General features: G+C 38.1%; 1 protein-coding gene across 4 annotated transcripts in view; it reads right to left on the minus strand.

Annotated features, from left to right (window-relative positions):
* The window catches only part of LOC129432148 (3'-5' exoribonuclease HELZ2), a 122,178-nt gene that overhangs the window by 41,172 nt on the left and 53,199 nt on the right, over positions 1-27,807 (minus strand). For 2 of the 4 annotated variants that reach the window (XM_073859230.1, XM_073859231.1), the window contains 2 exons: positions 3,128-3,164; positions 17-3,053 (listed from right to left, as the gene is read on the minus strand). In XM_073859230.1, coding sequence (XP_073715331.1) covers positions 17-3,053; positions 3,128-3,164 — 3,074 coding nt within the window. The remainder of the gene's footprint in view (positions 1-16; positions 3,054-3,127; positions 3,165-27,807) is intronic. The other 2 variants (XM_073859233.1, XM_073859232.1) reach the window with 1 other exon arrangement.

A 27,807-nucleotide genomic window follows, 5' to 3' on the forward strand; every position in this document is an offset into this window, starting at 1 on the left:
AGTAAATAGCACTCACATGTATGGAATTTTTTTGGGAATGACCTCTACGGTGAATCTTGTTTTATTATGAAAAACCCCAGGTGGGATGTAACCCATAGACCTTTGTACAATCTTAAAATCAATTTTGCCAGATGTTTGGTCTTTGTCTTTTTGTTCCTTTTTGGTGGCAACTCCATGTGCGACCCATGTGAAAGGTAATGGACCCTGCAGATCTGAAACTACTGAACCATCCAAATGTTTTGCTTCTTTCTTAAAGTTCTCATCTTTCTGATGCTTTAGTCTGATGCATAAAAAGCAGTTTCTAAGATCAAACTCTAGAGACCATTGTTTTTTCTGAGTCTTTGTTATATGAAACACCCCTTGGAGACCAGTTTCATTGACAGTCCATTTAATAGGCACATCCTCTAATAAGATGCTATTATTTTCTTCCAAAGCATTGTAAGCTGTGTCTATGTGACATAGTTGACTCCAGATATCCTGGTACTCTTTGTAGTTTTCATATGATGGTTGTGATGGACGGCATGCTGTTTGGGTGAAGCACTCAGTGGGGTTTCTTGTGTGCTCCAAGCAGATGTCAAAGTTTTCATTAATGTTAACCAGCTGTATTACAGGAACGTTCAAGCCATCCTTAAGTTCGGTCCCAAGTTGCACTTGAATAACCTGTCCCAGCTTCAGCTCCATGGTTAACTCTTTACAGTGTTGCTCTGTTTTGGTCTCACTTCTCAGCCCTTCAATTTCTTTTTTCGCCCCTTCTTTCATGTCGTGGAGGCATTGACCAATTTTAACCCAGTCCTGCTCTTTCATGGCAGATAACAAGTTTTCCCACAGGTTACCTGCTACTGGAATTATGTTGTTGAATAGCTTGGGTGTGTATGAAATCTGTGAGGATTTGAATGAATATACTCTCCTCTTCCAAAGAAGAGTAATGGAATTTTTGTCCTCATTGTATTTAGGTTGATCCACAATTTTAAGATGTCTGTACAAAATGTTGATGACATCTGAAATAGGATGTAGTGGAAAGGATATTGTAAATTCATGCCCCTTTGGAGTTAGCTGGTCAACCACTGCTAGCCTGACCACATCTTTAGGTTCAAGAGAAAGAGACTGAAATTTTCTCAGTATCAGTAATTGAGCATCACGCTCCTCTTCTACTTCCATTCCAGATTGACAGAACTGCTCGATTTCATTTTGTCTGTAATCAGGTTGCTTTATTTTATCTTTAGAGAGAATGGTGTGCAAAAGCCTCTGCAGGATAAGGTCTAGATAACGCCTCATAGGAGAAGATGCCTGGGTGTATGCATTTAGCCGCAAATCATAATGACCCAGTCTAGAGTCTGTTGATGAACAGGACCTAAGAATGACAGCTTTCCTTTGAATTTTACGAAACTCCTGTACCATGGGCAGAAGGGTAGGATGGATTGCATCTGAAATTATTAATTGCATCAAATTGTAATAATCTTTGTTTTGTGCATACACTTCCATTTTCTGAAATATGGAACTAAAAATGTTAAGCAATATGCCGTGCTTCTCGTCATTGTTGGGGATATTCTTCATATTTTCATATTCTAGCACTGAGCAAACCTCCTCTACACCCTGTTCACTAATCTCATTTACTTTGCAGATACTTGAAATGTAAGGTGACATGGGAATTAAGTCAAGATACTTCTCTTCAAACTGTTCCAGTTGCTCAGAATCTGGCTCCCTATGGCACCTCAGTGGTGTAATGTTCCTTGTGATGTCTGCAGATATTAGTTCTTCAGCTACAATGCTATTGTAGAGATTCATTAGCTCCTCCACCATGGCATGAGAACGACTATGCCCTGGCTGCTTCTCATAGGGCCACCCCCCATCCAGCCTATACTTTCTGTGCACCTCAGAAAAATGGTAGACAATAGCTACACAGTCCTTCACACAGGAGATCTGCAGAGGTTTCATGGTATCAAAGCAGTTTTCCTGAATTATTATGTCTGCATCTTCATATGACATGCGTTCATCAGATCTAATGTCAGTTAAAGCAAAACGTTTGTGTTTGATAATGCTTGTTTTTTTGTCAATGTCTATTAGCAATGATATGGCTCTACGATGCTTTTCAGGGATCAAACTTAAATGGTTTTGGCTCAGCTCTCTTGAGAACATGAAGGTCATCTCTCCCTTTTCTTGAGTATAAATCGTTTTGCCAAGCTGTCTAGCAAATTTATCTTGCTCGCTATCTTTTTTAACATAACTCGCTACATCCGTGATATGAATACCAATCTGATAGGTATTATCATCAATTTTAATCACACTAATGGCATCATCTAGGTCTTGAGCTTCAGTAGGGTCAATGGTGAAAGTAATGTGGTCACACATATTCTCCCTTTCTAGGAACTTATAATTTTCAAGTTCTGGTGGATCAGATAATGGAGGATCTTTATATCCCAGCTTAAACTTGAGTAGTTCTTGTAAGGAATCCTCCTCTGAAATAACTCTTGTAACCACGCCTAGAGGATAGAATTTATTTTCTTCCCATTTAATGACCTTGACCATTAACAATTGATTCTCTGAATCCTCTACGAATTCCTTTGTCACCCACCTTCCATACTTATGTTCTCGTATTTCAACTGCATCAATTTGTTTTTTAATTGTCAGTATTCTTGTCATGGGTTTGTTTATAGGTATAACGATGTTGGAGTGTTTTTTCATCCTTCTACAGATAACTGTAAGGCATTCTTCATCTCTTTTTATCAATCCAATGACTTTTCCTTCCCATGGAGACTGTTTTTTGCTTATGATCTCCACACAGACTTCATCTTCTGGAAACGACCTGCCCACATTTTCTCTTCCAATGATTTTAATATGGAGTGTTGGCTCATCAAAAGGTCTGGCATATGCCAAATCATGTTGTTTCATTTCTAGTTTACAGCGTTTGAAGTCATTTGGATTAGTAATCAAGCATTCTTCAATATCTTCCTTGCTGAGTTCCTGATAAAATTCAGGGTCAGATTTCAGATTTGGGCCCACCACTAAAGTCATTTCTGATATTGAGGTCTTCAAATTCTTGTTTGGGTCGTCTTCTGCAAAAAAATATTACAACGTTAGACACTCAAGAGCAATATAATTTACCCCAAAATTCTCATCATTTCCTTACCTTCATGGTGTTTTAGATGAATATAACTTCTTCTCCTCTGCATGACAAATATTTTTTAATTTATTCCTCATGTTGTTTACATGACATTAAAATGTTATTAAATGCACTACTATAATTGTTAGCTTCTGCTAACTTGTTTGTAACACCCATGAATCATAAATAAGTTGATTTCCTTGTTTTATGCATTTTAAACACTTTTTATAAAAAAAAAAGTTTCACTTAAAGCAACACTATGTAGTTTTTTTTACCTTTAAATAATGTCTCTAAAATTATTTCAGTTATAGAACAACTTTTAACTGGACAAATTGTACTGTTGCTGCAACCTGAGCAGCTGTTGCGCTTTTCAACTACATGGGGGAGCTGTAAGTTATTTTTACATGGAAACTACATAGTGTTGCTTTAATTGAGTCTTTTAACTCAAATCTTAAATACATGCAAATCTGTACAGTGGCAAGAGAAATGATGTGAACCTTTTTGAATTTCATGGTGTTCTGAATAAATTTGTCATAAAATGTGATCTGATCTTCATCTTCAGTCAAGGGTATTGACAAACATTTACATTACATTTAGTCATTTAGCAGACACTTGAGGTAAACAATAAAAGCAATTATAACAACACAATAACAGCAATATATAAGTGCCCTAGAAAAGTCTCATCAAGTATAACACAGTATACATAGCCAAGGGTTAGTTAGTAATTTTTTTAGAATGTATGTAAGAATGTATAGAGAGAGATGGAAGTTTAACAAGTGTTGCAAGCAGTGGCGTAGCTATGGGCCTTGGCCCACCCACCTGTCAGCTAGGCTCACCCACCTGCCTATCCAGTACAGCCTATTAGTTATCCTAATGAGTAAGTTATGTTGCAATTATCACTATACTTGACCTATAAAATAAATATTTTTTTAAACTCTTGTTTGCTATTATAATAAGGAATAAGTTAATTTAGTAAATAGTAGTGCAATAAATAGCGCATTTTGAACAGCCTCCTCGCCCCTCCTACACCCCACATCTGAAATGAACACCCTAAGGCTGACACGTATGGAATAATGAGAGCTGCGCTGCTTCAGAATTAAGGTCACGAAGACCATCGGTGAGAAGACTTTATTACAGCTTGATGGTGCACCCTTTAACATTACCGTTAAGGATTCTGAACATGAGGTGTTGATTCAGCAGCTAAAAAAAGAAAAGTCTTTGCCGATTACATTTGTGCCCACTTTCGCGCCCATGAGCCTTCTGGTCTGAAAACGAGTTGTGTTCAGGCGCATTGTTGTTGAGTTGCTACTTTGAAGCAAATAAAATAGACTACATCACTGACCAACTAAAACCTGCTCTTAAGTTAATGGAGCAATATTGCTTTTGTTATTTAATGAGCGCGTTAGTAATATGCGCCTACGGACGACAACGTGCATTTGCTTATCACATGGATGCGCAGCAGCACACAAAGTTTAAAATATGAAAAAATCAAAGGATTAAAATGTTAAAATGTTTAAAAACATTATTATTGAGTGTCTTGACTTGGACATAAATGAGGACCAAGTATGAGACGTTAGAAGGCGTATAAAGCTGCTTCACCTGTAGCCTGGTAAGTAATTAAATATTGCATTTATTTAAAAAAAATTAATGCTACCCCACAGATTTATTATAAATGATGACTTTGTACCTGTGAATATGATGAGATGAGAACCGTTTTTATGTTATGCTTAAATTTCAAAACACATGGCGCTGTTCTACTGCTGAAATTGCACGTTTGTAAATTATAGATCTCCTGTTCGTTACAAATAAACTATTTTTAAAGTACAAAACTTTTCTGGCATATTTGTAAATTATTCGTAAGAATTTCGTTGCAAAACAATATAACTACGTTTTTAACATTTTTGTCAAATTATTATTATGTTATCAGGTTATTATTTTGTTTTATAGTGCTTCTTAGCTGTATTTTTTCAGTTATGAAGGTTTAAATCAAAACAAACCAACTGCAGTTGAATTGATACTAATTGGAATGCACAACCAAAAAACGAGATTTCTGAAAAAAAAGCGGAATTATCTCTTTTTGCAACGAAACTCTTTAAATACCAACAAATTAGGCTACTATTTAAAGTATTTTTAAAATACAAAGCTTTTCTTGCATATTTGTAAAATATTATTTGAGACAACACTGATCATTTGGGCTATCAATACATTTACAGCAATGAAAAGCCTGCTATTTTTACCTCCATGACTGAAAGAAAACGACTTTTAAAGGTTTTAATACCAAAAACGATTTCATTACAAATAAAAAAAAGGCTTTTATTCTCAATAAACGGTGATATATTGAAGCTGGTGTAGTTGTGTGTTTGTATATTTTGATAACAGATGCATTTTGGGTTAACCCTCTGGGGTCTAAGGGGTTTTTAGGGCCCTGGAGAAGTTTTGACATGCACTGACATTTGTGCTTTTTTCAGTTGCTTAAAAACATAATAATGGCAAAAGTCTTATAACACTGTGTTCACCACAAACTGGGCTACTATATTATATGATCAACATGTATGTACATGTTTGTATTTTTGAGAGAAAAATGTTTATGCGTGGTTTTTGAAAAAGCTAAATTTTTAAGTGACTGATATAAGTCAAAAAAACTCATACTAAACATGTTTTCCCAAGACTTTTCAATACAGGATCTAGTAGTCTAGAGTTTTTTCTTTAAAATGATGTGAAAATCATTCTGCTTACTCATTTACATAAGACAATAATATTGATTTACAATTTCAAAGTCACTTTTGGTTAGGAAGGCAATATGCAAGGAGGCTGGAAGCTCTTGAATAATCTGTGATTGACAGCTGAAGAACAAAACACTTGCATAATGAGCTGCATAATGCCTTTAGGCAGTAAGATGACGCCTTGTTACGTGTTTGTTTGTGAAAGCAACACAAAAGAAATGCCTTCCCATGCGTGATCCTGCGTTAAATAAACTTACCGTGTAGAGACATACACGAACAAACAGGGTTTTAGAAGTGTTTAGATCCGTCTTAATACAAAAGTGCGTCAAATATGAGGCATTGTGTGTTTGTGTGTGCGTTTGGCCGTCAACCACGTCTGACGGAAGCACAAAGAAAACATAAGCGCCTGGAGATAACTTGTATTTACAGGCAAGAGGGCATACTTTATAATTTTACCACAAAGCGCCTCAAATATGAGGCATCTTGTGTTTTGTGTGCGTTTGGACCTCGATCCCGTCACACTGACGAAGCACACATTCTTTTTGGAGATAACTTTATGCGCGAGTAAACAAGTAGATGTGATGTTTGCAATGGCACCTTTTATAAGAATACCACAAAGCGCGTCAAATATGAGGCATTGTGTTTGTGTGTGCGTTTGGACATCGCGTCACTGACGAAGCACACGCACTCGCGTCTGTTTGGAGATAACTTTAGGCGCGAGTAAACAAGTAGATGTGATGTTTACAATCGCATATCTTATAATGATACCACAAAGCACCTCAAATATGAGGCAAGTTATTTGTGTGTGCGTTTGGACGTCGATCCCGTCTGTTTGATAAAGCACACACACTCGCGTCTGTTTGATGAAGCACACACACTCACGTCTGGAGATAACTTAAGTTACAGTCTGAGTAAACAAGTAGATGTCATGTCACCAACACTTGGATTAAAACTCAACACAGCACTGCCACTGCCTGAATGGCTACAGAGACGGAGTCTTCATTGACTGGGGTTGACTAATGAATATGGATGATCTCTGCTCTTCTCTTCAATGGAGCGGGGCGTGGCTCATTATAGATAATGCAGGAACACGAGAAAGACGGTACATCTCCCTCTTCTAACACAGTTAACAACAAATTACAATATTTGTTTTCGATTTCACTTACATCTTCCAAAAGCAGACATTCCAAGCATTATGTAGATATGTATATTTTGTTGATATGACAAGTATTCCTTAAGTTACAGTTAATTTTTCTGACGTGTTTCTGAAAGGACTTCACTGAGGGAGAGAGAACAAAACACGCATCATGTTTATTTTCTTAATTTTGCGAAAAGCACAACATTCTGTTTTTATTGGGAGTGGACAGAAAAAAACTAGACACTTTAACGTTTTAAATGATGTATAAATCATATCTGTATGACCAAAATCAGCAGAGTTATCTAACTCTCTTAATAGTTTGGACTAGCATGCTCATTTAAGAAAGGTTTAACTTTCCTAATTTTGTAGAGGATGAATCTTCAAGAGTGAGCGGTGCTGGCAACATGCTCCATGAAGCTAAGCTGATCATCAATGATCACTCCCAGGTTTCTAGCTGTCCTGGAAGGCTTGATAGTCAAAGAATCTAGCTGAATAGAAAGGTTGGGATGAATCATCGGTTCAGATGATATCCAAGCAGTTCTGTTTTCGCAAGGTTAAGCTGAAGATGGTGATCCTTCATCCAGAGTGAGATGTCCCGCAGGCACGTTGAGATGGGGGCAGAAACCCTGGGATCATCAGGGTGGAATTATATGTGGAGTTGTGTGTCTTCTGCATAGCAGTGATAGGAAAAGGCATGTTTTCGAATGACAGAACCCAGGGATGTCATGTATATCGAAAAAAGCAGTGGTCCAATCACAGAGCCTTGAGGTACCCCGGTATTGAGACGTTGGTGTTTGGAGACATCACCTCTCCAGGATAATCTAAATGACTTTTTCTGAGAGGTAAGACTTGAACCATAGTAGCGCATTATCTGAGACACCCATAGCCATGAGGGTCGGCAGGAGGATATGTTGATTGACCGTGTCAAAAGTGGCAGATAGATCCAGTAAGATCAGCACAGATGATTTGGAGGCTGCCCTTGCCTGTCTTAGGGCTTTAATGACTGAGAGCAGCACAGTCTTAGTGGAGTGACCGCTTTTGAAACCAGACTGATTGCTTTCCATGAGGCTATTTTTTGTGAAAAAGGAGGAGAGCTGGTCGACCACCACAAGTTCAAGAGTCTTTGCAATGAAGGTAAGAAGAGGAACGGTCTATAGTTCTCTAGCATAGCAGGCACGGCTTCTTCACAAAGAAGGAAACAAAATCATCAGCCATTAACCCTCTAGGGTCTAAGGGGTTTTTAGGCCCCTGGGGAAGTTTTGACATGCACTGACATTTGTGCTTTTTCAGTTGCTTAAAAACATATTAATGGCAAAAGTCTCATAACACTGTGTTCAGCACAAACTGGGCTACAATATTATATGATCAATATGATGTATGTACGTGTTTGTATTTTTGAGAGAAAAATGTTTATGTGTGGTTTTTGAAAAAGCAAAATTTTTAAGTTACTGACATAAGTCCACAAAACTCTTTCTAAACATGTTTTCCCAAGACTTTTTAAAACAGGATCTAGTAGTCTAGAGTTTTGAAAATCATTTCAAATGATGTAAAAAAATCATTCACATAAAACAATATATTGATTTACAATTTCTAAGACACTTTTGCTTGGGAAATGCCATATGCGTGGCGGCGGAATAGCTCCTGAATAATCAGTGATTGACAGCTGAGGAAACAAAAGAGTTGCATAATGAGCCACATAATGAGCCTTGTAGGAATGTTCAATAGGAATGTAACTTTGTAGTAAAACCATGATAAGGTTTACTTGGGAATTTTTAACAAAAATTTTTCAATAGAATGTAAACACACACACACACACACACACACACACATCAGATAGCCAAGGGGCAGATGGTGTGGGCTGGGCCGGTCCAGATGTCAGAGGGCATAAACTATCTAAGCAGGATGTGATAGTGGAGCATAGTGTGACGGTCGCATTGTTTGTATATAACAGAGAGTTGGTTGGGATGGGGATGCGTGGAGGAGACCACAGAGGATAAGCGAGAGGGAGAGGGTGTGCGCAGGTTGCACTGGAACGTGACCAATGGGGAATCAAGTGCAGTGACTGGTGGAGTAAGGTCGAGCTCAAGAGTGAGAAGGACGTGATCAGATGTGTATAGTGGGGGACCTGGGTGTGGTAATATCTTTCTAGTTTTTTCAGGTTGCTATTCTATGAAATGTATTGTACAAAAATGGGCTCTGAACGATGACAAAAATTCTTTACAGTCCCATTACATTCAAAACATATATAAAACAAAAAAATTGCATTTGGAAAAACATTATTTCATGTTGTTATTGCTGATATAATTTGTTGTTTTAATAATAGAGAAGAGTAGGCTACTGTTTTCCGAAGCTTTCCGGCGGGGGGTATTTGAGGGGGTTACTGTTGTGCAACCGCGTGATTTGTTGATGCTTCACCGCAGTATGAAAAAAATACTAACCGTCACAGCCCTACTGACAGCTAAACAATATGTACATGCAGAGCTTAACATTGTTTCTGGTTGTAAGTTGTGCAAAAGCTTAATTCCAATTTCTTTAGACATTTTTTTGAGTGTTTTCGGGGTAACACTCCGTGCATATAACGCACTCCTCCAAACGCAACTGATTGAAACATAAAATAATTTATTGTACAATAAAATGGGTTACAAACAATTTTATGACAAAAACGGTTCCAGAATTTATATTAAACTCAAAAGATATCGAAAATAAATACTATTTCATATTACTATATTTATTATGTTTAATTAGAATTTTTCAAAGCGAATACGAAACGAAGTAGCCTATTGCATCATCTCGTAAATAGCTGCGCAACACTTATGGATACTCCAATCAATGCTTTAAATTTCTGCTGTCCATTTACATAATCAAGATAATAAGACTTTTTTGATCCCAAGCTGGAGAAATTAGTTTACAGCATTAGCAGTCAGTAAGCGCTCACCTGCCTGACTGCTGTCATTTTGGTACTTTGCTCCTCTCGCAAAAGTCTTGGCGATTCCCAACTGTCGCTGCTGGGCTGAAGTTTTATGCTATACTAAGGTATGTGTGGTGCTCCCAAGTTCGACAAACACCACATGATAGTTGATTTTCAGATGTGATTTTAGATTGTGGCATTTCTTCGATACGATAGTCAGATAGGTCTACAGCCAATCACGCTAGCCTTCATAACGATAGTTGGCACGTTTGCCCATTATAGTTTTAAATAATTATGCTGTTATTATCATCACCAACCCGCATTTCGTGCTACCTGGACACCTTCTTGCACCTTAACTTGTTATGCGCGTGGTTCTGAGATTTCTATTTGCACTTGAGATTTTGTTATTCGCGCAGTGAGTTGGTTTGGTTCACTGGCATGCAAGAAATATCAGAGCACCTGGGCATGCCTCGCTTAAATGAATGGCTTAATGTTTATAAAGGTTGTGGCCGTGACAGTATTTGTGTGTATTTAATTAAACATTTTCTGTAGACACCAAGTACTGAAACAAATTAATTAAATTAATTAAATAACAATAACCAGACACGCGCACATAATAAACTCCTACATATGTTTAATGGACCGTCCCTCCCACTTTTGTTCTGAAAGCTGTTTTTTCTCTGGAAGCCCTTAAACACAGAATGATTTGTTGTATAGGCTTTGATGTTGATATCCCTTAATGCATACTTGAGGCACCGATGAGACTTTGTGGGATGGTCAATTAAGTGATGGCACCCTCTGCCACGCTACTCCTCAGTCCTTCCTTCTCCTGAAGTTGCTCCTTTCTCGTAATTCAGTGAAAACCCTTGACATGACCTAACCTCAATCTCTAACACCACAAGCTCACCACAACCTGACCATACACGCCAACCCATTTGACTAAGGCCCGAAGCCCCACTGTCGTCGTTAATTAGCCCTCTTTCCATTTTCCGAACGCCCCCACAAAAACTGTTATAGCCAAACTAAAATAGATACAGTTTATGAAGTCTTTGCACTAAAAGCATAAGTTTGGTCTCATTTGAAAGCAGACACTTGGAAGTTTATTAAGAGGTGAACATTAGTTACTGTCATAATGAAAAAAGTTGTTATAGCAGGGCTCCAAATTGCGACCATTTTGGTCGCATATGCGACCGAAATTTAATCTGTGCGACCTTAAAATATATTTGGGAGCATTTGTGCGACTGCCCATTTTGTTGTGACGCGAGTTGATTGTGTTGTGATCCTGCGTGCTGGCGCTGTCCCAGGTTCAGTGTTCTCTCCAACAATACATAACCAATCAAATTTCACCATTAAGTTCTTGCGTTTAATGAAGACCGCAGATTGGCTAATATGAGCGTCAGTCATTCCTTGTTGCCGTGAAGCGCGGAAATGTGAAAAGACGAACGCGTCGCGAGCATGACGAGAGCGAGCCGATTACAGCCAAGGTTATTACTGTATTTTTTGACGACGATCCGGATTCAAATGTAACTCCACCACCGGAAAATATGAGTTGACGTTAAACCTTTCAGAGAGAGTGGCTTAAAGATTTCGAGTGTCTCCGCTATGAAAATGTAATTTACTGTGTTTACTGTAAATCCTGTAAAACGGCGTTAATGGCGGAATCAAAACTTTAAAGCGCCAGACGTACCTTGCTTAAACATGGCGAAAGTGCCAAAAACACAAGACGTGTCATGACAAATGTGTTTATTATTGATGGAGACACCCATAGATACATATCTATGGAGACACCGAGCTGTCTGTCAAAGTGTGTTTGATGGTGTATGTGCGCATGCGCTGGTGAATGGACATTCGACAAACATCCTTGTGGTCCATGTTGCTGTGGAATATGACAATGCTGATGGTATGTTTTTTTTTAAACATTGCCTATTTAGTAGTAAAAGCATCCTGGTAATGCAGTTATCAATACCAATATATATTAGCCTTCTATATTAGAGTCACTTTTGTAATGTCACAATTAATCAGTGTTTTACGTGTTTGCTAGATTTTCTATGTAATCTTAATCATGTTACCTGTAATTGTTAAATTATTATTGCTGCTATACTATTGCTATACTATGCTATACTATGCTCAACAGCATTTGGGTATTAATTTAGGAATTTATGCAGCATAAAATAAAATAAAATAGAAGACCAACTTTTAAATGCTGGCTATAGGATATGTAAAGCCCGGTGGTGGTGTTTTATTTTTAATAAAATAAATCTATTAACATTTACATTGTAGTTGTGGTGCTTTTTCATTTTTGGATGGATGCGCCTAAATTTTTGCTGGTGCTCCTAACTCTTTAAAGTTGGGAGCACCAGTGCTACCAAATAAAAAAGTTAATTTTGAGCCCTGTTATAGAGAGCTTAAATTATACTTTTTTATAAACTCCACCAAACATGTATGAAATATTGTTATGAAAATCTAAATGAAACTGGCCTTGGAGCAATCTAGAAATGCTCTGCAGATAAAGCCACAGGTCTGACCCTGTTCTGTTTTAAATCTGAAGATGATACCTCTAAAACTCTGTATTTTATTAAATGTTTTTTTGGCCCATGTCATGTAAATTTATTTAGAGAAAACAGCAAAAATGCTAAGCTAATGTTTGTTTATTTATATCTCACAACATCCTTTCAGTTTATTGTCCTATTGCTCTGGGTTTTAAACAGACTCTTTAAATAAGAATCCGGATGAGTCATTAACAACTTTTAATCCGGGATATGGCTGTCTAAATGTTTATTTTATTATTATTATTAATAATTGCTCATAATTTCTATTTAGTGTTTTATTTCCTCCTTTTGTCTCAATTCACTTTCTTTTTATTAAAGTCCTTTCTTACAAAAAGAAACTTACATTAAAGAAGCTTTACCAGTCAAAATTATTCCTAGAAACACATATCTCATATCTCCAGACAGCAGATGTTTACAGAACAGCTAGTACGTTAGCTTAGCATACCATCAAAACACTACAAATAAAAGCATTTATAATAAAACTCACATTATAACATCAAAAGTCGAGTGCTTAAACAATCATGCGTGATCTGATGTGGCTTTGGATCATAAAATAAGACAGAAAATAAACAATTTTATGTTATTTATGCTGTTAGCTTTGCTCGATTAGCATAGCATTATAATATACAGTACTGTTATGAAAATATAAGACATAGCGTTAAAAATACAGACAAACCATATATAATCTTAATCGTGTTTATTGTCTCCATGGTTTTAAAACATCAAAACATCTTTATTTGCATGTTATTATAAAAACAGCGATCGATCGTTGCACGTCACTGTTCAAGTTCACGTCTGACAGCTGAGCTGAGCTCTGACGTCTCGTTCTATGAAAGTTTTATATTGAGAGTTTCAGACTTTAGCGCCCTCCGGCTTCACGTATGAATGAAACAAACTGAGTGTGAATGTCTGCAGACTTCAGCTTGCTCATATCGCCATGTTTGGAATAAAAATGGGTGAAATATTACCCCCCCTGCAGAAATTTGAAGTAAACATATAAAATTGAAGTAATATTTCTCCAAATATGCATACTTGAATTAAAAGCCCCGATGGATGTTGTTTTATCGAGTGCTTTCATGATGATCACGTAGGAGTATTTTTATCAATGAGTGCGGCTGAGGGTTATATTTCAAATTAAAGGTATGTACCATTTTTCATTTTCATAACGCCTGACAAAAATGAAGAAATTACTGTTACTAGGATTCTCAGATTAAAATTAATGCAGGTTCAGTGGCAAACGGTTCTGTATGGCATACTATCTACCGCAATACACAACAAAACCGGATCACAAGAAAACGGCAAAATCTCACTGGGACCCGACAATATGTGCCAACACCTTTGACTAAGGCCAGAGGCCCCACTGTCGTCATTAATGCAGGTTCAGTGGCAACCGGTGGCAAACTATTTACCGCAATTACCCAGCAACTCCGGACTTTATGGCAAAGGGATGCTACACTTGCCCATTACCAGTCTGGTAGAGGAGTACAAGTGTGCCAAAGTCAGACTGTAGATGATGCTACTGGATTCGAGCGATCCATTTGTAGCCTAAGCTGCCCCCATCTTGGCCACCGGAAGGAAGTCGACCCCGTTGGCTGCAACAAAGCAGGCAAAGGCAGCACTCAGACACAAGGACATCGTAGGCCGAGTGCAGGAGGGGAGGAGTGGTCTTGGAATTGGGGCCAGCACACCAGTGTGGAGCAAGGCCTCTTCATCTCAGAGAAGCAAGAAGGTGTGCCCAAGCTGTGGCACAGGCAAAGCAAGGGCAGTGGATGGCATGGGAAGGAGTGGAGAAGAGGAAGATCTCCTGGAAAGAGCTACGGGGGATGGAGGCATTCAGGGCAAGCTTTATTGTCAGGGCTGCCTACAATGTCCTGCTTCCCCTGTAAACCTAAGCCAATTGTATGCCGAGGACCCCGTGTGCCCTCTATATGCCAAAATCTAGCAACACTGAAGCACATCTTAGTGGGATGCAAGATCAGCCTCACCCAAGGCCGTTACTCCTGGCGGCACAACCAGGTTCTGAAGTGTCTTGCTGCAGTGTTGGAAAGTCGACGGACAAGTGTGAATGCCCTTCCTCCCCCATCATCCCAGTGGCAGCCAACACCATTTGTTCGGGAGGGTGAGGGTCAAGCCACACACACCACTATAAGAACAGACCCTGGTCAGCTAGGCAGAGCACAGGACTGGAAGCTGTAGGCAGACTTGAACAAGAAACTCTGCTTCCCAGATGAAATTGTAGTCACCAACCTGCGACCAGACCTTGTTCTGTGGTCAGACTCGCTCAAGCTTGTCAACATCATCAAGCTCACTGTGCCCTGGGAGAGTGCAGTGGAGGAGGCCTATGAACGGAAAAGGCAGAGGTACGCTGAATTTGCAACGGATGCGCAACAATAAGGCTGGAATGTAAAGGTACACCCAGTGGAAATCTCACTGGGACCCGACCATATGTGCCAACACATTTTAACTAAGGCCAGAGGCCCCACTGTCATCATTAATGCAGGTTCAGTGGCAACCGGTGGCAAACTATTTACCGCAATTACCCAGCAACTCCGAACAATTGGACTTGATGTTGCTACTTACCTGAGGCACCACTGAGACTCCGTGGGATGGTCAAATGAGTGATGGCACCCTTTGGGTTGTCAAGTGGGCGCCTTCCTTCCGTTTCGCTGATAGGCCCACGACACCTCCAGAGGTGGAAGACAGTAAATTATGATAAACAATGACTTTTGTGTATAGTTCAAATCATACACCATATGCACTTATGTAACACCAGCAAAATAAATAAATAATAAAAATATAAAAAAGTGCGGTGACGATGACATCAGCACCGTGGTATCATCACAGCCCTAGCTGGAGGGCAGAAACCTCTTATCTTGACATTTTTATTAAATTTCAGAAGTCAACCGTTAATCACCCGTTATATGGATTTTGTGAATATTTAACAAATTCTCAAACTGTTGGAAAGACATTAAGCCCCATGGGACATTCTAGGACTAATGTGAAAAAATCTGTATGCTTAATTCGTTAAGACAGTTAAATTAAAGTATACATTTATTTGTCAATCATGTAAGGGCAAATAGATGTGCCTGAAATATAAACGCAAAAAAAGCAGTTGGGTGTGTAACAGACTATTTCTGTGACGAATGCACTTCGCCAGGGTTCGTACAAGTTTCGGAAAGTTTTTAATCGATTACAGGTCCAGCTGACGTTTCAGTGGTTTCTATACATATCACTTCTTTATATGGGCACTTCCCTGGGAAAACCCGCCCACCCATCAATCAGCGGGAGACGCTAGAACTTGCAAAAATCATATCACGCGACACAGCTTTGTTTGATTTCAAAACTCAACAATGGCACGAAAGAAGAAGCGTGTTTTTGAATATAAGGAGAAGAAAGCCAGCCTAATGAAAACAATGGATATAGTTTATTACCCGGGGTAGCAGTGGAGTTTTGCTTGTGTGTTTGATGCGCTGGATTTTCCCAACCGGGTCATGAGTTGCATGCGGTAAGTAAGACTTCTGAGTTATGTTGGAAATAGGCGCATACATATTATATAAATTACATAAACATGTAGTGAATCATAAGTTAAACAGTGTTGTATAGTGTTGCATGACTCGTACTTGCTCCTCCCGCGGTAGTAACTCCTCCTTCTTCATTTTTCGTACGTTATCGGAAAGATTTGTTAAAGCTTATCTTTCTTTTATAAATCTGATTAAACTAAAGACTCTTCAGAGATATAAAGGATGTAATACTACTGTATAGGTACTCCAGATTAACATCAGAAATGCAGAAACAGCGTGTGTTACGTGAGCTTTAAACTAAATTATCAGTAACTTTAACTAGATTTTTTTTAAATTCTTATTCACTCTTTGTTTTAGCGATGTTTATTAATATACTATTTTTTTTCATTTTCTACACTGAAAAGAAACTAAATCTTCTTAAAAGAAACCTATAATCTTCCTGATTTAACCCTCTGGGGTCTAAGGGGTTTTTAGGGCCCTGGAGAAGTTTTGACATGCACTAACATTTGTGCTTTTTTCAGTTGCTTAAAAACATAATAATGGCAAAAGTCTTATAACACTGTTCAGCACAAACTGGGCAACTATATTATATGATCAACATGTATGTACATGTTTGTATTTTTGAGTGAAAAATGTTTATGCATGGTTTTTGAAAAAGAAAAAAATTTAAGTGGCTGATATAAGTCCAAAAAACCCATACTAAGCATGTTTTCCCAAGACTTTTCAAAACATGATCTAGTAGTCTAGAGTTTTTTCTTTAAAATGATATGAAAATCATTCTGCTTACTCGTTCATTCTGCTTACTCGTTCACATAAAACAATATACTGATTTACAATTTCAAAGTCACTTTTTGGTTAGGAAGGCAATATGCAAGGAGGCTGAAAGCTCTTGAAAAATCTGTGATTGACAGATGAAGAACAAAACACTTGCATAATGAGCTGCATAATGAGCCTTTAGGCAATAAGACGACGCCATTATTGTTACGTGTTTGTTTGTAAAAGCAACACAAAAGAAATGCCTTCCCATGCATGATCCTGCGTTAAATAAACTTACTGTGCAGAGATATACACGAACAAACAGGGTTTTAGATGTGTTTAGATGTGTCTTAATACAAAGCGTGTCAAATATAAGGCATCGTGTGTGCGTTTTGACATTGATCCCATCACACTGACGAAGCACACAAGCTCGCGTCTGTCTGGAAATAACTTTAGGCGCAAGTAAACAAGTAGATGTGATGTTTGCAATCGCATCTTTTATAATGATACCACAAAGCGCGTCAAATATGAGGCATTGTGTGTTTGTGTGTGCTTTGGACTGATGAAGCACACACAATCGCGTCTGGAGATAAATTAAGTTACAGTCATGAGTAAACAAGTAGATGTCATGTTACCAGCACTTGGATTAAAACTCAACCCAGCACTGCCACTGACTGAATGGCTACAGAGACGGAGTCTCCATTGACTGGGGTTGACTAATGAATATGGATGATCTCTGCTCTTCTCTTCAATGGAGCGGGGCGTGGCTCATTATAGATAATGCAGTAACATGAGAAAGACGGTACATCTTCCTCTTCTAACACAGTTAACAACGAATTACAATATTTGTTTTCGATTTCACTTACATCTTCCAAAAGCAGACATTCCAAGCATTATGTAGACATGTATCTTTTGTTTCTATTACAAGTATTTGTTAAGCTACAGTTAATTTTTCTGACGTGTTTCTGAAAGGACTTCACTAAGGGAGAGAGAACAAAACACGCATCATGTTTATTTTCTTAATTTTGTGAAAAGCACAACATTCTGTTTTTATTGGGAGTGGACTGAAAAAAAACTAGACACTTTAACGTTTTAAATGTATAAATCATATCTGAATGTCCAAAATCAGCAGAGGTATCTAAGTCTCTTTGCGGAGTGATTGAAAAATAAAGAGTTTGCGGCGCCCGCGCCGCCGTCGACCCCAGAGTGTTAATCACGTAAAACACAAGCACTACTCTTTTGATTGATTGTAACCACAAACCTTCAAGATATTCTGTGAAGCCCCCCGAAAGTTTTGCCTCAAAAGTTCACAAAACAATTCCATAAATATTTCTTAGTTATATAAAGCTTTTTATTTTATTTACTTTTTGTTATTGCACTGTAATTGTAAAGGTGTTCTTTTAATTAAAAACAACCAGTTTAAGATTTATATTCCATTGTTCTTTTTCAAATTTATAAACGCAACACTTTTGTTTTTGCCCCCATTTTTTTTAACTGTACGTTCACACCAGACGTGAAGGCGTAGTTAGACACTTAAACATTTTGAATTAACTCGCTTCATTCACGTGTGAAATTCAGACGCGAATATGTTCAATTTGCCGGCATTAGCTAGCTTGTAGTCTTAATATGTATCTATATAGCTCAAATTGAGTAAAGAGTATTTTTTAAAACTTACCAGATTGCCCCACCTCCTCCCTATTGCACAGGTGCCTTAGGCTGGCAACAATAAAAGGCCTAATATACATATTTTACTGGACTAAACTGTACTTTCCATAATCTCACCTCCACACAACTGATAATGTTGTTCAAATGCATTTTGTTTTCATTATCTATAAAAAAAAACCTTAAACCATGTCTGTAATGATTAAGCAGTGACTTTTGTCTCCTGTTACCTTTGCATATTCTTGGTTTTTTGCACATTCATACCTAATAATGCCACTTGTATTGCTATTATCACTGCCACTTTAGATTAGATTAGACTCAAATTTGTTATTACACAAGTACAAGTACAAGGCAACGAAATGTGTTTAGGTCTAAGGATTTTAGCTTGTCAGTTAACAGTGCAGTGGCATAAGTTATTGTGCAGTGAGTAGTTATTATAATATTCAGTACATAGTACTGGAGTGCAAATTATACAATTCAAGTAGTCCAGTATTGCAAACGAACAGGAAGTATATAATAGACAGTCCAATAGTGTATTGATTGAGTGATCCTGCACTCTTAGAACGAATGTGTAAAAAACAACACATTAGTGTTGATTGTGGGACGACACTAGCCTGGGTGCCAGCCGATCTTAGCCCCGCCCACAAGAATTTGAAAACGGGAAGATCGGTCTGGCGTTTCTCCGTTGAGGAGCTACTATGCTCAGACAAATGCTGGTCGAACCAATCAAATTGTCAGGGCGGGCTTTATACGATGATGGACAGATAATCAACAGTAACGTAATGAACCACGTCACCAAAGAGCGCGTGTGTTGAATGGCTGCCGCTGTAGAGTTCAGATGTGTGGATTCTGACATTGATCCTGTTCTAAAAGATATCGACAGAGCATTGATTTTAAAAGAGGAACAGAGAAACGCGAGCAGGGCATTTGTTGATGTTTTTGCCGTCCTTCCTATTCTGCAAAAGTTGGTCGCAACTGAAATGGCTAACGTTATCACGGCGATGCAACTCAGCGTGCACGACGAGATGGATATAATTAGCGGTCGTTGCCAGCTTCTTTTCGGAAGCCCGGAATCGTGGTTGCTGAATAAATGGAGGGACATGCTAGGCTCCAATATTTTCAAGCCAACGTAATGGGTATTGTCGTGGATGAAGTTCACCTAACGTACAAACGGTAAGAGATAGTCTTACTCTATGACTTAGTAAATACTTCATGTTGTGATATAAACGAAATGTTTAAACATAATAGGTGTTGATGTACATTCGCTAACTCAGTATAATCACAATGTTAGTGTCATTGTAGCGAAATTACTAGCAGTTCGGTCAGACTGCAAAGACGTAATTTCAACATACACTCACACACACACTCCGTTGCTCTGATTGGTCGTAGGTCTATCCAATTGAGTGCAGAGGCATTTTTCGGTTGAGACACGCCTCATAATTATAGCTCAATGGAGCGGTATCAGACTCAAATTCTGACTAGAATTGAGTATGACAACGTCAGGCTAGGACGACACACTAAATGCGTTGTCCCAGAATTCACCCATCACTGTGTTATTATTGAAACAACACATTTCCTGTTACTTTTAACACAACTTGTGTTATATTTTAACGCAAAATCAACACAAAATGACACATAATGTGTTAAAATTACACATAATGTGTTAAAAGCTTAACGCACAAAGATGTGTAAAAAATTAACACATCCTTTCTAAGAGTGTGGATCCGTTTGTTTGCTCTTCTTTATTCTTTTTTTATTTAATTCACCTTATTTTAACATTCAACAACTCTGTAAACAAACACAGCACTTCTGTAGCATCTATGCAACAAAGTGATGTCATGCCGCACGTGTTGCTGTTTTGTGTGGAGTCAAAAGGGTCTAACTCTGTGCCAGCGCATAACTATAAATGTGTTAAAGGAATAGTCTACCCTTTTGCCATATTAAACTATGTCAATTACCTCAACCTAGACGAATACATACATACCTATCTTTTTTCAATGGGTGCACTGTACAGCACGTTGTGAATGTGTTAGCATTTAGCCTATCCCCATTCATTCCTATGGTACCAAAAAAAAGTTTTATTTTGTGGCACCATACTTACTGGTATAACTCCTCATGTAACAGTCTTTAAATAGGGAAAACACGGAAGTGTTTGGTGGCTTCCCTGTTAGGTACCATAGGAATGAATGGGTCTAGGCTAAATGCTAACACATTCACGACGCGCTGTACAGTGCATGCATTGAAAAAAGATAGATTTGTATTAATTCGTCTAAGTTGGGGTAATAACATAGTTTAATATGGCAAAAGGGTAGACTATTCCTTTAAAAAAAGAATGAGAATATATATAGTACATACATGTGTACAGGGGTTAAATTGGGATTTGTTTTGTGTGGGAACTCTGTTGGGGGGGTAACATGTTTAATCCTGATGACAGCCACTGGTGTGTTAAAATGACATTTTGGACCTCTGATAGGATTTTATAAGTTTCAGCTTTAAAGCCCCGCACCCGCGACCATTAAAATAGACATACTAGGCATTTGTAATGTAAATAATTAATTCAGCCTAAAAGTGCGTGGAAACAGTCATTAGATTACATCGCCCTGTAAACTGGCAACAACATATCGTCGCTGCCCGATGAAACTCGCGTACGCCCAAAACAGTTTCTTTTCAGGAAGTGAAAAAAACACAGTATATCAAAAGCAGTTAAATATAGCGTTGTCATACTTGGTACGGCATCTTTACATGTAACCATATTCTTGCAAGTGTAATGATATAATCCACATTTGACCAATATTGTGTTTAAATGGACATACGTGCATATTTTACAGTAACTGTGGTCAATATGCGTTCTTCCGATCATTAATTAAAATGGCCAAGTCGCGTTTCATATTGACAGATGAATACGCTCAGTTTATTAAATAGCCTACGTCTTAGTTAAATACGCTTACTTTATTTAATATTAATTATAGGTGTATTAAATGTCTCTTGCAAGCTATGAAGGACAATGAATCAATACACTGACATGGTAATGCTATACAGCAGGGGCGTCAGTTTGTGATGAAAAGTGGCGGGAACAAAAGATCAGATAAAAAACATTATTGCAGGACGGGAAAAATATGAATAATGGCGCATCAAAAATGGGCATAGCGTAGGCTAGTCAACAACAAGAAAATACTCAGCATAAAACCCTCAACAATGTCGACTGCACAAATGTAACAATCCCTCCAACAACAGCTCAACCGAACAGTGCCAAAGCACCATATCGTAGAAAACAGCAGCGCGTTTAATAAATGATTACAATGAATTTCATTACATATGTACAAGAAAACACATCATAAGCATACAACGCAACATATGTGACCCTGGACCACAAAACCAGTCTTAAGCATCACTTGATTTTTCAGAACATTTTAACCAAACGCCTTCAAAAAGCGGTGGGATGTCCCCAGCGTAAATAACACTGCTAGACAGATACTTTGTTTGCACAGTCCTACCGTAATTTAGTCACTCCTAGACGTACGTCTGGCGCCAGGGGGAACGTTTACCTCAATGAAGGAACGATATTGTCTCACAGGCTATGTTTATTCGGCTATATCCAGTGCTGAGCTTCGATGAAACTTTACGAGACAACCAGCGAGACGCTTTACAGGCGGGAGATACACGGCGTGATTGACAGCTTTGACACCAAATGGATATACGTGAAAATCAGATGACATGATTTCACAACTTTTCATTGGCCATTTAGGTATGTGACGCATACTGTATACGGTAATGAACCTGGACATTCAATCCGTCAAAAAATCTCAAAATCGGCAAAATGGACATACGTGGTTTTCATCGGACAGGACGATATGCGAATGAACCATAGAAACCAGCATGGTCATATTAATTAGAGATGAGCCGGATACTCGGCTGAAACGAGTATCCGGTACGGATAAAGCACTTCTGCCGAGTACGAGTATTATACGAGTAATACGAGTCAATATCTGTGCTCGGATTAAATGAAAATCATCATTGGGTAGCTGATTGTGTCAGCGTTCTGTGATAGGCTAGTAGTAACAGCGCCGCCCCTCCCCTACACAAATACAGATGTATTGTGTTGCTGTGAGTCCCACAGCTCTGCTCTGCTCATTCACACACAGAAAAGCTCTCTGTCTCTCTCCCTCAGTCACTCGGGTTCGCGGTTCTTTTCCGTTAAAGTTTAGGGTTTCTTTGGCTTTTTACTTCGTGTTGTAACGTTCAAATACGTACTAACCAGCAGAGTTCTGGTAAACGTGGGTTCATTCAGACGTGAATGGGACGCGCATCGCGTCTCTGCCTGTCGGAGATTTTTTTTTTCTTTTTTTAAACCTTCAGCTGGGAGCTGTCTGTGTCCCGCTCTGCACACTCACACACAGAACAGCTTTCTGTCTCTCTCTCCCTCAGTCTCTCGGGTTCACGGTTCTTTCCATTAATGTTTAGGGTTTCTTCAGCTTTTTACTTCGGGTTGTAACGTTAATACATACTAACCAGCAGAGTTCTGGTAAACATGGGTTCGTTCAGACGTGAATGCAACTCGCATCGCGTCTCTGCCTGTCGGAGAATTTTTTTTTTTTTTAAACCTTCAGCTGTCTCTAACCAGTAATCAGACACTGAGTGTCTGGCACGTATTTGCTGTATTTCACACAAAAATAAAGGTATTAAGCTATAATATAAATATTACAAATTAATTTAAGCTACACACTCTCTCTCTCTCTCTCTCTTGTCAGTTTTTTCTCTCTGACACTTTTTTGCTGTATTTCATAAAAAATAAAGGTAGTAAGTTAAAGTTAGTGTTATAAATATTACAAATTAATTAAGCTACACACACTCTCCCTCTCTCTTCCTCTCTCTGCCAGTCATCTAAGTTTTTTCGTTTTAACCATCAGCTGGCTTTAACCAGTTTTTTTTACTCTGACACTTTTTGCTGTATTTCATAAAATATAAAGGTAGTAGTGGTATAAATAATAAATAATATTACAAATTAAGCTACACACACAAACAAACACTCTCTCTCTCCCTCTTATGATCAGTGATACAGAAATATAACAATTTCTGATCAACCCATATATTAATTGCATGCTTAAAATAACATACCGGTTAAAGCCCCGCCCATTTCAAGACAAACCCCGCCTACTTCCGGGTTAGGCCACACCCACTCCGAGTACAGATACAGATACAGATAATTCATATGGTTTACAGATACAGATACAGATACAGATAATGCTGTACTCGCCCATCCCTAATATTAATATAGAGATAGGACAATGATAAACATTTTCAACATAACAAAGCAGCGTTTGTATTATCTATTTACAAATTCCCTACCTTAATTTCTCTCGCAGATCGTCTTTCATCTTTTAATTCTCTGTTTGTTTTGTTGTTGTGGCTACTTGCATGGCGTGAGGCCAAAGGTTTGGGGATATCAAGTTACGTTGCCATGTAAGCCTACAGAATTTAACCTTATCAAAGAACCTAATAAATTATGAAAATATATATTCCCAAATATTTAATTTACCCGCCCCGACACACGACCCTCACATCACTACAATGCTCAGGGCTTGACGTTAACTTTTTGAGGAACTTGTCTTTCGGACAAGTAAATTTGTGTTTCACTTGTCCATACACAAAAGTCACTTGTCCGGGTAAAGATTTATAATATAATGTATTTTTTGTGTTTTGCTTATCAGTGGCGGAGCAAGGGATTTTTCATAGGGATGGCCAGGCAGGGGCCAGCAGTTACTCTGGTGGCACATAAAATCTCTATCATCCAACCTTAAAATACTTTAAGTATTATAGGTGTGTTAATCAGAATAATGTATAACATACAATTGCTACAATACTTTAATTTTAATTAAAATGAATTGAGATTAACATACAATTTACAGTCATAATTCAACCTCATGTTTTTTTTAACTATTTAATCAAATAAAACTTTTGAAATTTACTGAAACCAGAATTTATATCTCCCATTGCTGAAAAAACAATAGAGACCAGAAAATCATGTGAATTTTGTTGGCCACTGAAATGTATTTTACTAAGATTTATTTGGCTGCGTCTTGCTACTCTTTCTGAAGAAGGATGCTATATCTGCTGCCTTTCTCTTCAGTTTTCCCACATTTCAATAATTGTCTGACATTAAAACACTAAAGCAAAACATTAAAACATTACCATGTTTTAAAAAACTTATTAGGATAAATGTATCTAGATTATCTGTTATATATAAAACCAATCTTAAACCTAGCATTTACGCTGTACATTTAATCAGGGCCGGAGTGGGACTCATTTTCAGCCCTGGAGTTTCATGCCTTAGACCGGCCCACTTTAGTTCACGACTGACTATTAAAATAATATCTTTAAACTAGGGCTGTCAAAATTAACGCGTTAATAACGCGTTAACGCAAATTCATTTTAACGCCACTAATTTTATTAACGGAGATTAACGCAACGCACAATTTCTGTTTGACCCTTGGTCCAGCCCATAGTTGAATGAACAGAGACGCAGACAAATGTGACTCTCTCTAAATGAGTAAAAGGTTTTCATAGAAATAAGAACATTAAGCAAATTGTCTACCAAATCCAATGCTCTAAATGCTCGTTGGACATCTGATATGATCTTTATTGATACGTCTGAGGTGTAGCGTTACCGTCCTCCTAATGCTTAATCTAATACAAAGATGCGTCTCAATTCATTTTGGTTTGGCTTTTATGCATGACTTAGAAAATAGACTGCAGGACTTGCTTGATGTTAAAAGAGTCATTAAGAGAGATAAAGTTCGGTACCTGATTAATGTTAAAGAGTTATTAAGAGCGACAAGACTCAAAAGCGATCCCCTCACGCTGACTGACTGATATCTAAAGCGCGTGCACACCTACGCGCGAGTGCGCGACCCGGATATATAGACATCTACACAAAATTACAGTTTTACAAATATCTGTTTTGATAAGAATTCACGCAGTTAGGCTCTATAATCTGTTATGTTTTAAGTTTGTTTAACTGTTGGGTAAAACTATCTGATGTGTAACATTATATTAGATCACTTAGATTTTAAGCAGTTTGTCTTAATGTCAATCAAACAAAAGGAAAAAAAGTTGAACATACATTGATGATGTTTTTGCTTTGTGTGTGCTAAATCTATTAGTTTTACCAGTGATTTTAAGGTATTGATGTGGTAATATAATGTATGGATGTGGAAATGTTTGTGGTAATTTGACTCTTTCAACTTCAAACACGTGTAGTTCTGTCATATTTTGTTATATTTCAACAAATCATGCATTGTTCTATGTTTTAATAGAGAATGTCAAAATATGAACAACTATTTTTTAAAAATTTGCTAATTCCGACTCAACTTGCCAGCACATGTCACAAATGATGCAGCAGCAAACAAAAATGGAGAAAGAAAAATCTTCTGAAAGGAAAATTCATATACAAAACAATGGCTGGTGATTCTGTTAAAATGTAAACAGGCTGTTGTTAACATACATTTGCATAAAGCATCTTTATATGTATATATGATTAGAATATTAAAAACCTGAAAAGTGTTAAATTAGGGTAAATTTAGAATGGATAAAAATGTGCGATTAATTTGCGATTAATCGCAGTTAACTCATGAAATCATGCTATTAATCTAGATTAATTTTTTTAATCTATTGACAGCCCTACTTTAAACCCTCAGTATAAGTCTGCGGTAGTGCACTGTTCTCTCCAGCCTTGCAATTCACTGTATTTTTCAAATATATAATTTCATATTCCGTGCAAATGTAGTAAACAATTATAATTTTTGCCATAATCATGCAGCCCTACCATAAGACCATAATATTACTAAAGTAAACTTATTCAAAAACTAAAGGAAACAAATGCGTTTGTGTTTTCCCCTATATTTCTATTTCTAAAAAATTGTGAGTCTTGAGATTAACTGTTGGGTTAATAACGTTCGGAAACCCCTGATATACAATACACAAGCAAGATTTATCAAGTATGCATTGGAAACAAATGGAAAAAATCTGTATCTTTTTTTTAGTACTTAGATCATGTCTATTGCTAAATAACGTAGGCCTACATTGTGTTAAAAAAAAGAAAACATCATGGATATACTTTTGAAACTACTTTTTTCAAATAAACTAATGAGTTTTGCATCAAATAGATTTTTGTTCCTCTTGCAATAAACGATGAATAATGACTATTCATGGATAATTCATGTATGACTTGGATAAAAAAATACGTTTTGTAAATTATTTTCCTTTTAGAGGCCAGCCCGTTTGTATTAAGATGCGCGGCCGGCAAGCGCACTCAAAAGAGGCGCTTAAGTTTATATTAAATATAGACGCGCGGCCGGCAAGCGCACTCAATATAGACGCGTCTGAAACAAAACTCGTGTTCAAGTAAGCGCTTTGAAAACCAGAAGAGAGCGTCACGTCCTGCGTTTCCTATGCGTTTTAGAGGTCAATGAACCCTAATGCAAGAATTCTTCCAATAAGTGGTCGGGACTCGGGACACAATCAATTTGTGCATAAAGCGGCGGGGACATCTCTCACCCGCAAATACGCGTCATCCCGGTGGCATAACAACACCGGCCCTCGTGGCCAAAAAAAACAGACCGGCCCACCGGGAATCCTCCCGGTTCTCCCTATGGCCAATCCGGGCCTGCATTTAATGTACAGTGACAAACTCTGACTCAAATCGGCTGTCGCCCGGCGCACACACACACATAGGCGCACTGAAAGAGAGATTCTCGTTATAAAACAGATTCTTAAACAAGATTTTAAGCCCATTATGTGTTTTTACCGAACTTTAGAAGAGAAAAAAATACGGACTTAAAATTTTTTGACACACAGTGATGAAAACGCGGTTGAAGTGCCTGTCAGTATATTCACGCCGTAGCCTGAAGAAACATCACTCTCCCCTCCACTCCATGCTGTCCTGCGACTCCCACCCCTCCGTGTTCGGCGATCAGGTTTAATTCGCGCGCAGCTTGTTTAGTAACAATAACAGTGACATGTAAACGTGTGTGTGTCAGCGCGCCGCGCCCTCCGCTCAACACTCCGCCCGGTGCTCCGCTCTGTCATTAACGGCACACAACGCCAAGCAACATTGTTTGAAATCCAACCCGTCCAGCCGGACAACCAACTCTCTCCTACACAAATCCACTTGTCCCGGACAAGCCTTAATGTCGAGCACTGAATGCTCGTCGTCTCTCCTTGTCTTTAGCAAACCAAAACATTTTATTTTCCACAATGTATTTGTTTCAGAGATCAGGGGACTCATTAATGAAACGTCAGATTCTTACTAAAAGTTTACGTGCCCCCAAAAGCCACAAATGCCATAAGGCAAAAATATTCAGATTTATAAAACCATGCGTATGCACACCTGTAAGCAATGTTCCATTTGTAAATCAAAGATCACCTGCAAGTGTGCATACGTGAATCAGTCTC

This window comes from Misgurnus anguillicaudatus, chromosome 21, assembly GCF_027580225.2.
Source record: "Misgurnus anguillicaudatus chromosome 21, ASM2758022v2, whole genome shotgun sequence".
NCBI lineage: Eukaryota > Metazoa > Chordata > Actinopteri > Cypriniformes > Cobitidae > Misgurnus > Misgurnus anguillicaudatus.